This window comes from Microtus pennsylvanicus, chromosome Y (assembly GCF_037038515.1).
Source record: "Microtus pennsylvanicus isolate mMicPen1 chromosome Y, mMicPen1.hap1, whole genome shotgun sequence".
In the NCBI taxonomy this organism is placed as follows: domain Eukaryota; kingdom Metazoa; phylum Chordata; class Mammalia; order Rodentia; family Cricetidae; genus Microtus; species Microtus pennsylvanicus.
Window position 1 is genome coordinate 41361155 of NC_134602.1, and position 10920 is coordinate 41372074.

Below are 10920 nucleotides of genomic sequence, written 5' to 3' on the forward strand. Positions count from 1 at the left end.
TTCTAAGGTCTGAAATTTTGCTTTATTTAAAGATAACATCTCTTCCTTGGACATCATTTGGATAGCATGCAGATTGTTTTCTTGGAGAATTACTCTATCTGCTAACCATAACCATAACTTGTTAACAAATTTTGATTGTCAAATTCAACAGTATTAATTCTTTCAGATAATTTTTTAGTACCCTTTTACATGGATTCAATTTTGTCAAATTAATGTTAACCTTTTCAAGAGTTTTTTTCTCAGGTAACTTTTGATTTTCAATGGTATTAATCCTGTCAGCTAGCTGTTCGTTATTAGTCTATAGACAGTATCATTTCTAAAAGTGCCTCATTCTTGGCTCCGTTATCAAATCATTTTCTTTAGGATATAATATGAAGAAGAAAACTGAGTCTCAACATCCAATAAATGGATGTATCAAAATAACCATATAAGCCTTGCAGAATACAATCCATAGTATAAGCAAAAAAGATAGTAAAATTTTACATGGTAATGTCTTTCATTATATGTTTATTTATTAATTACCTATTATGAGGTCCATTAAATTATTTTAGGTGTGATAATCTTTATTGTCCAGCAGGTGTCATGGTTGCAGAATCACTCTTAGCGGTGCAACCTGGTGCTCTGAACTGTCCTGAGTGGTTTTTTTTTTTTCACTTTGGTGCTGGTGAAATACTGAGAAATATGCTTTGCTTGACAAATTAAAAGCAATTAATACTGTAAATGGAGCAAGAAGCCCAGAACTCAGGAGCTGGGAGCACAAACTAAAAGTTAGGCAAGTTGTTACACAGTGGGGTGAGGGGAGGCATTCGAGCTTGGGAAGATTCCAAGTCACCAAATGTAGTTAGCTCCACTCTGTCTGGGTTTAAAAAAAGAAGTTTAGGTTAAAAAAAAAGCAAGCCAAACTGGTAGGGGTGCAAGACTTTCTGGGCTCTGAACTGGTTAGACCATTAAACCAGTCCATGTGGGGTACCAGATGAAGACAGATGGTTAAAAGAAATCCCATAGTAGCTATGAATTGAGAATACAGAGTTATTTATTTAAGAGTAGACTCAACAGATTATAGTCTTCTGCTCGAACAGGTATCAGCAGTAGAATCCCACATCAGGAAGAGAGGCTAGACACCTGCTTTACATTAGCATTTATAGTATAAGAGGCCATGCCCAAGTGGGCAGGTAACTGAAAGGCTACTTACTGGCAGTGGGAATTCCTATAGCAATTGTCTGCATCTTTTCTATCTCTTTAATTTTCTTTCTGTTTTCTTAGTTATTACTCAGGTTTTCTTTTTTTTTTTAATTGAGTTATTTTGTTGTGTCTTTAAATTTCTTGAATTATTTGAGTAAGTTTACAATACTTTAAAATTTTGTAAAAACAAAAAAAATAAAATTTTGTGTTCTAGAATTTAGGAAATTCTTTTTGACAGCATTTTGGTTTTGGAGAGGAGACACTGGCTTTTTCTTTCATATTGTTATTTATGTGATGAGATCTAGGTATATTGATTTTCTTTGTCAGCTCTGCATTTGTTGTAGTCAGAACAGGCTGGGAAAGAAGAGTTGTGGACCTCAGTTGGGTCTGAACATTAAAGCTTGGATGAAATAAAATCATATAGACAGAAGATCACTGGGCTGTTATATACAGTACGCTTCTAGCTCCATCCAGAGGGTGGGTGTATATAGGTCTGAGTGGAAATGTTGTTAATAATGTGGGAGCGTCCTGTGAATTTGTGGATCTTTGGGGTGAATCTTGAGATTTTTTTTTATTATGAAGGACAAACAAGGATAGTACACTGATTCTGAGACCCAGATTATTATAACACATTGGTCTTATTGAAGGTACTCATTAATACCACCCTTCCAAACTCACAATGACAAGCACAAACTTTCCAGATTTTATATAAAGATGCATTTATAGATATAGTACCATCTATTTTATACAATATCAATTAAAGATACACACCATGTCATCTACAGTCAATATAAATATCACCACCATGCTTTTTTAATTGATATTTATTGAGCTCTACATTTCTCTGTGCTCCCCTCCCTGCCTTTCCCCTCCTTCTTCAACCTTTCCTCTTAGGTCCCCATGCTTCCTATTAACTCAGGAGATACTGTATTTTTCTAGTTTCTATTTCCCATGTAGATTAGATCTATGTAAGTCTCTCTTAGTGTCCTCATTGTTCTCTGGAATTGATGTTGGTAATTCGGCTTTCTTTTTATGTTTAAAAGCCACCTGTGAGTGGGTACATGTGATAATTGTCTATCTTTTTCTGCGTCACCTCACTCAAAATAATGTTTTCTAGTTCCATCCATTTTCCTGCAAATTTCAAGATGTCGTATTTTTTTTCTGCTGTGTAGTACTCCATTGTATATATTGTCTTTATTACGTTTAGGTATGTTCCTTGTATCTCTGCTCTCTCCAAGACCTTTGTCATGAAGGGTTGTTGTATTTTGTCAAATGCTTTTTCGGCATCAAATGAGATGACTGTGGTTTTTATTGTTCAGTTGTTTATGTGGTGGATTATGTTGATAGTTTTTCATATGTTGAGCCATTCCTGCATCTGTGGGATGAATCCGACTTTGTCATGGTGGATGATGGTTCTGATGTGTTCTTGGGTTGGATTTGGCAGTGTTTTGTTTAGTATTTTTGCATCAATGTTCATGAGTGAGATTGGTCTGTAATTCTCTTTCTTAGTAATGTCTTTGTGTGATTTGGGTATCAGGGTAATTGTGGATCCATAAAAAGAGTTTGGCGATGTTCGTTCTGTTTCTATTGTGTGGAATAATCTGAGGAGTATTGGTTCTTCTTTGAAAGTCTTGTAGAATTCTGACCTGAAACCATCTGGTCCTGGGCTTGTTTTTTGGTTGGAAGACTTTTGATGACTGTTTCTATTTTTTTTTAGCAGTTTTAGGTCTGTTTAATTTGCTTATCTGGTCTTGATTTAATTTTGGTAAGGAATATTTATCCAGAAAGTTTCTCTTTCCTTTAAGTTTTCCAATTTTGTGGAGTACAGGCTTTCGAAATACGGCCTGATGATTCTCTGTATTTACTCTGTTTCTGTTGTTATGTCCCCCTTTTCATTTCTGATTTTTTTAATTTGGATATTCTCTCTCTGCCTTTTGGTTAGTTTGGATAAGGGTTTGTCAATTTTGTTGATTTTTCTTGAAAAACCAGCTCTTTGTCTCACTGATTCTTTGTATCGTTTTTTTGTTTGTTTGTTTGTTTTTATTTTAGCTCTCATTATTTCCTGCCATCTAGTTCAGTTTAGTGAGTTCACTTCTTTTTGTTCTAAAGTTTTCAAATGTTCTATTAATTCTCTAGTGTGAGATTTTTCTAGCTTCTTTATGTTGGCATTTAGTGCTATGAACTTTCCTCTTAACACTGCTTTCATTGTGTCCCATAAATTTGGGTATGCTGTTTGGTCATTTTCATTGAATTTTAAGAAGTCTTTAATTTCTTTCTTTATTTCTTCCTTGACCCATTGATGATTCAGGTGAGCATTGTTTAACTTCTATTATTGTGAGTTTTCTGGAATTAGTATTGGTTTTGACTTCTAGTTTAAACCATGATTATCTGATAAGGTACATTGGGTTATTCCAATTTTTTGTATTTCTATAGGTTTGTTTTGTTACTGTGGTCTATTTTTGAGAAGGTTCCATTAGGTTCAGAGAAGAAGGTATATTTTATGTTTGGATGGAATAGTCTTAAATATCTGTTAAGTTCATTTGTGTCATAATATCTGTTAGTTCTGTTATTTCTCGGTTCGTTTTTTTTTTTTTTTGTTTGATTGATCTGCTTAGTGGTGAGAGTGGAGTGTTGAAGTCTCCCACTATTACTGTGTAGGATTTGATGTATGATTTAAACTTTAGATGGGTTTCTTTCACATATCAGGGTGCCCTTGTAATCAGGGCGTAGATGTTCAGTATTGAGATTTCCTCTTGATGGATTTTTCCTGTGACTAATATGAAATGACCTTCTTTGTCTCTTTTGACTGATTTTAGCTTGAAGTCTATTTTGTTACATAACAGGATAGCTACAAATGCTTGTTTCTTAGGACCATTTTATTGGTATATTTTTTCCCAACCCTTTACTGTGAGACAAGGTCTGTCTTTGAGGTTGAGATGTGTTCCTTATATGCAGAGAAGGATGGATTCTGTTTTTGTATCCAATCTGTTAGCCTGTGCCTTTTTATAGGTGAGTTGAGTCCATTTACATTAAGGAATTTTAATGACCGATGATTGCCATCTTCCTTGGGTTGAAGTTTTCCTTCTCGTATTTTGTGTAAGGGCTGGGTTTGTCACTAGGTATTGGTGAAATCAAGATTTTTTAATGGAATATCTTGTTTTGTTCTTCTATGGTGATTTATAGTTTTGGTGGGTATAATAGTCTGGTCTCTTAATGTCTGCATAACACTTTCATTGTCTCCAGTGAGAAGTCAGGTGTAATTCTGATAGGTCTGCCTTTATATGTTACTTTGTAACATATTTGTAGTTCTTAATATTCTTTACTCTCATGTTTAGTGTTTTGATTATTATGAGGCGACAGGACTTTTTTTGGATCCAGTCTTTTTGGTGTTCTGTAAGCTTCTTCTATCTTCATAGGCATATCTTTTTTTTTTTAGGCATATCTTTCTTGAGGTTGGGAAAGTTTTCTTCTATGATTTTGTTAAATCAATTTTATGTGCCTTTGAGTTGAATATTTTTTTCTTTCTTCTGTACCTGTTATTCTAAGATTTGGCCTTTTTATGGTGTCTTATATTTCCTGAACATTTTGGGTTAAGCTTTTGTTAGATTTAATGTTTTCTTTAACTGATGAGTCTATTTCCTCTATTGTTTCTTCAGCAGTTGAGATTCTCTCTTCCATCTCTTGTATTCTGCTGTTCATGCTTGCGTTTGTGTTTTCTGATCTTTTTCTCATGATTTTTCTTTCTATAATTCCTTCAGCTTGTGTTTTCTTTATTGTTTCAATTTCAGTTTTCAAATCCTGAATAGTTTCTTTCACATGTTTGATTTCTTTTTCTTGCATTTCTTTAAGTGATTTGCTGATATCTTCCAATTTTTTGTTTGTCTTTTCCTCGATTTCTTTAAGGGAATTTCTCATTTCCTTTTTAAGAATTTCAAACATTCTCTTGAAGTTATTTTTTTAGGTTATTTTTTCTGGTTTATCTATATTTGGTTGTTTAGGTCTTGCTGCTGTAGGGTCTGTAGGTTTTACTGGTGTTGTGTTGTAGCGTGTGATCTTACCTTTTCTACTGATCTTTTCCTCTAGTACGTGTGGTTGGAGATGTCTGAGATTCTGTTGAATAATCGTCTAGGTGCCTTTGAGTCCAAAGCTTAGGTGGTTGTTCCTCGTGGTACAGTCAGAGTCACAGTTCTAGTTACCCTATTGGTTACTTGGTGTTCCTGGAGATAGCTCAGTGCTCCTGTGCTTTTTTTCTGCTCCCTTGGAGTTTTCTGTCTCAGGCCTTCTTTGGCATACGTTGCTGGCTTTGACCTGCTTCTGTAAATCCTGGTCTGGATCCCCTCCTGCAGAAGTCCCTGGTTTGCAGTTGTACCTGTTCTGTTGGAGATGGCTGTCTCTGGGTCAGATTGCTAGCTCAATCTTGGTCTGCCAATGTCCCAGGACTGGATTTTCTCCGGTGGAGCTTGTTCGCTTTCTGTCCTAGCAGATGGTTCTGTCCCACTCTGGGTCTGGTGAAGATTGCTTCCTCTGGGTCAGGTTGTTTCTTAATGAAATAAAATCTATTCATACTCTTTGGTGCCTCTCTTTAATATAATTCTACACCATCCTTGACTTGTAATACTTATATTTTAATAGATTGTAAGTTGTAAATTATCACAGTATTTATCTCTTATATAAATGTTAGGAGATTTAACTCTGAAAATATCTTAAACTCATTATTTGCTACTAATTAAGGGTTAATGTATATTTGTTGCCTTATATTATTACAGAACTGTACGGCAGTTGGCACAGGAGCAGTTCTTCTTAATGTGTACCAGATGTTGCATGGGACATAAACCTCTGCTGTTCTTCATTACTCTACTATTTACCATTTTGGGGGTGAGACAATTTTGGTGGAACTGTCAATATATTTATTCTTAAAAATGAGAGATATTCAAAGATAAAATACAACTTTTATTTCATTTAGTTCATGTTCCATAGGAATAGATATGATACTACAAACATTAAGAGTTTTTTTGACAAATAAGTCATTAATGATCACAGTTTTAGTTTGTGTTTGTTAATATTTCAGAGTGTCACAACAGAGAGGGGGAAATATTCAGAAGAATACTTCACACTTTTGAGGCGTCTTCTCACTCATGCTTACAGCTGCAGTGTTCTTGTACCCAATGCTGATGTTCTTCTTAGTGATGAAATTGACTGGCTCAAAAGGGTTAGGGTAAGATGAATAATATTCAGATTGTTTTATTATTAAATTAACTTTAAAGGAAGGATATGTTAGCTTTTTGTAATGAAAGCAGAATGTGTTTGCTATGAAAATTAGGGAGGAATCGATGAGTTTTGGTCACCATTTTAGAAATTTCAGTTGAAGTGTGCCACAGTCATTCATTTTCTTGTGTCTGAGACAAGATGAACTACTGTGTTAGTATGAGTATGTTGCATAGCCCACACATCTACTGGTGGCTTTAAAGCAGAGAAAGTGTCTGTTTGTGGATTTCTTGTTTCTGCACTTATTTCATTCAGTCTTCTATCCTGTAGAATGTTAAAGTTGTTATTCAGGACATACTTTCTTCTATGCAAAACCTCACACTTTTGGACACTTCTGAATCCAAGAAAATTGATAACGAAGATTAACCATTTCAGAGGTTTTAAAACTTTGAGATTTTATTCTGCTTTGAAGATAAAAGTGAACAAACTAGACATGATCATATTCTCTTTAATTTCAACACTCAAAAGTAGGAAATAAGTATGAGCATTATGAAATACTATCTAAAATATCCAACAAAAATTTTACAAAGACAAACTGTTGTTTCTTGGAGTTGACTTACAGAAAACACATCTTATGTTGCTTAAATGAATTTGAAACTTGTTAGTTTGCTGTTTGATTATATCTATTTTGGTATTACTGGCCTGTTTTGCGAATTACAGTGCTACCATTTAGGGCATATGTTGGTTCTTAGGTTTGATAGGGGTGTTTTTCTTTTAAGGCAAGATCTTACAACAATTCCCAGATGCTATTTAAACCTAATGCTTTACACTGATTAAAAGTTACACTGAATTTTTTATGTTGCTGGTATTATTCTTAGTTTATTTTTATTCAGAATGTTAAATTTACCAAATTATATATTTTATATAATCTGTAGTTCAAAATTTTGTCATTAAAATAGGCATTATTCTATTAGTATGTAAAGCCTTAAAATGCTGAAAGATAACTGAACCAGCATTATTTTGTTTGGTACTAGATAACCCATTTTCGTTATCTAGCTGCCCTGTTTATATTTTATAATATTAAAGGACAGTTGCGACCTCAAAATCTAGTTGTTGCCATAGAAAGTTCTCTTTCCCTGGGATTGTAACAAAATAACTATCTGTACAGAGAAATTATACATGCATTCTTAGAGCTTTTTTTTATTGTGACTTCCTGCCCCTTTGTTTATCCTCATAGGTTAGACTGGTATTATTTTTTTTCTTTGGTAGGATTGTGTTAAAGACTCAGGTGAAGCAGGTGTTGAAGATCCGATCTTGGAAGGCCATCTTGGAGTAACAAAAGAGTTACTAGCCTTTCAAACTCCAGAGAAAAAATACCATATTGGTTGTGAAAAAGGAGGTACTAATCTTGTTAAAGTAAGTTCTAAATTCAACTGCTTTTGTGTGTGTTTGTATGAATAAGTGCAGGTGTGTGCATACTGGGGTAGATGTGTAGCCTTCCACCTTGTTTGAAATTGAGACTCCTTGTTATTCGCCACCAAATACACCACATTAGATGACCTACAAGCTTCCTGGAGTTGTCCTCTTCTGCGTGTCCATGCTTTAGTAAAACTTGGATTGTAGATGCTTAATATTGCGCCCATTTTTACATGGGTTCTAGGGTTTTGAAATCAGACTATTTTTACCTACTAAACCATGTTCTTCAACTCCTTATTTTTAAATTGTAATTCTGAACTATTCACCAACATGAGGACACATATGCTTCTTTCTAGGATTCCAGAGGCTAAGGTAGGCAAGTTTCCGTGTCATCCAAAAGGATACACAAGTGAGTTCTTTATCCAAAGGAAGAAAAAGCAAACTGTTGAAACATTTCATATGTTACCATGTTTTTGATAAAACTCATTAATAGGCTATATCTTTGAAAATAATATTTTTTGTTAAGCTGAAGTTTAAGCCAGCTTTTATTATTTTTCTCTTATTAAAATCGTTTTGCATATTTTGATTATTTCCCTGCTTTCTGTCCACCCATGTTTGTTATTTCTCTTTCCCTTCCACTCCCCTTCTCTTCTCCCCCTCTTCCTCTTTTCATCTCTCCTTCTCTTTTTCTCTTTAAAAAATTCTTGTAAAAAGCCTATCTTTTTAAAAACTTTATCTTAATAAAATCCTTAATTTTTAAAGTTTTGAATTACTTTGCAGTTTTTTTAAATCTTTTATTCTTCGATAGTTTCATTCCTGTATACAGTGTATTTACTCCAAACTTTCTTGTTCAACCCCCAAATGGACCATCATTATCATTTGGGTGCCTCTGTGTTCTCCTTTTCCAAAAATGTGCTGTGATTTTTTTTTTTCATTTAATGACTATCTTCTGGGGACATATGGGAAACAGGGTTAGTGATGTCATGGATTTTATCACACACAGTTTTCAGTGACTCTTGGTTTGTTCTTTCCCAAGACCTTTGCTGCAAGAGATGATAATAAAAAGGGTGCTCATAACTGTTAATAAACATAATTATACAAAAGAATACAGATAGAATATAGGATCACTAAGCAGCTGTATAAGATTTGCTGTTTGCTACATCTGAATTCTTGCCAGGATTGTGTTGACAGTGAGAATTTCTTAAAATACTTGTTTTGTTTTTTTGGGTTTTGGTGATCTTTTTTTTTGCTTTGTATAACTGGGATGTATTTTGTTGATATTTAAAATGAACTTAAAGTTAGTATGTGATTCGTCACTTGTTTTGTCTAGAAAATTGGTATTCATTAATTACTTTGTTTTATTAATGTTTTGTTAGGATTTCTGAAACTGCTTTTTGAGTTAAGTAGTTAAATGTCAAATTACAAAAGTAATTTCTTAGAAGAGATTTGTTTTTCTACAAATATATTTATAATGTAATAAATATAAAATATAATATAATGGACAATGTCTTTTTTTTTAACTCCTTAGGAACTAATTGATGATTTCATCTTTCCTGCATCTAAAGCTTACCTCCAATATATCAGTAGTGGAGAACTGCCAGCCAAGCAAGCTGTTCCAGTCTGTGGTTCACCAACTACAGTTAATGCTGGGTTGGAACTACTCGTAGCCTTGGCTTTTGGCTGTGTAAGGAATCTTAATCAGATAGTAAATTGTTTGACTGAAATGTATTATTTAAGCACAACAAGAACAAGTAAGTAAAATGTAAAGATTTTTTATTGTTTCTTAGTATTGCAGTGTTTAAAATTAAAATGTCTGCAAACAGAAAAATTACATTATTGAAAATATCTCAAGTGTTGTATGTAATTTAATAATAAAGTTTAACAATAAATGCCACAGATATAAATATTTTTACACAAGATATTGGAAAGAATTTCATACCCTACTATGGAGGTCTTTTAATGTTTCTTGAGTTCTGAGAATAGGCTTATTTTTAAGGTTCAAAGAGAATATTTAGGTGACTTATTATGCTTTCCATGCCCTCAGAGTTCCATGAAGTGACTCTGCAGATTTTATAAGAGTTTTAAACTTAAAAGGAAAGTCAGGCTAAACTTAGAGCTGCATACCAATAATCCTAAGACTGGGAAGAGTGGAGGAAAAGGATGAATTTGAGGCCAGCCACAGTGCTATCCACAGGAAGTTAAAGGAGGCCACTCGGCAGTATAGCAAGCTGTCTGTTTTGAATCATGTGGAATGGAGCATGGGGCTAGATAATTTTAATTATAATGAAAACATGAACTCATTTTAGTAGAAAAGCATGATATTTTATTAAATTTGTAACATTATTTAACAGAAATTTAAGACCTGAAATTCTGTTATAGTATCTTATACCTTTTGTTCTTATATTATTAAATAAATGCTGAAATTCTTTGTTGTGGTCAACTTATAATGAACTTGTAATGAAAAACTTATTTGTCAGAATTTGTTTTTTCCTCTGATACTTGTTGACAGAGGTTTCTGTCCTTCCTGGTCCCACAGCTGTTCAGTCCCATAAAACACACAGAGGTCTACATTAATTATAAACTGATTGGCAAATTAGCTCAGGCTTTGTAATAACTAATTCTTACATTGTACAGTAACCCATAATTCTTTTCTGTGTTAGCCATACACCTTGGTACTTTTTTCAGTGAGGCATTCTCATTTACTTGCTCTGTGTCTGTTGACAACTGCAGACTGACTTTTCATCTTCCCAGAATTCTCCTGTTCTCATTGTCCCACCTCTATTTTCAGCCTGGTCACACCACCTATGTTTCCTGCCTTGCTACTGGCCAATCAGCATTTTATTAAACAAGTACAAGAAACAAATCTTTATGGGTAAAACCATTGCTGCACAGAAAATGCTTTTGCATTGCTAGTTTTCAAAGATACCAAAATGCATACAAAAACTGTTAACTTCCCATGTATTCCATATTCCTGTTTTAGTAATGGGGATATGCAAGTTGTACATATACTAGATGTATACATACAGATAGCCACACACACACACACACACACACACACACACACACGTATACATTATATCTGCTTAGGTTGATTTTTCCCGCCCCATATAAGTAGAG

General features: G+C 33.9%; 1 protein-coding gene across 1 annotated transcript in view; it reads left to right on the top strand.

Annotated features, from left to right (window-relative positions):
• LOC142841992 (ubiquitin carboxyl-terminal hydrolase 9Y-like) overlaps positions 1–10920 on the top strand; it is a 160834-nt gene that overhangs the window by 102070 nt on the left and 47844 nt on the right. Inside the window, exons 26-29 of the mRNA XM_075958973.1 lie at positions 5949–6057; positions 6251–6397; positions 7657–7803; positions 9332–9554. Coding sequence (XP_075815088.1) covers positions 5949–6057; positions 6251–6397; positions 7657–7803; positions 9332–9554 — 626 coding nt within the window. The remainder of the gene's footprint in view (positions 1–5948; positions 6058–6250; positions 6398–7656; positions 7804–9331; positions 9555–10920) is intronic.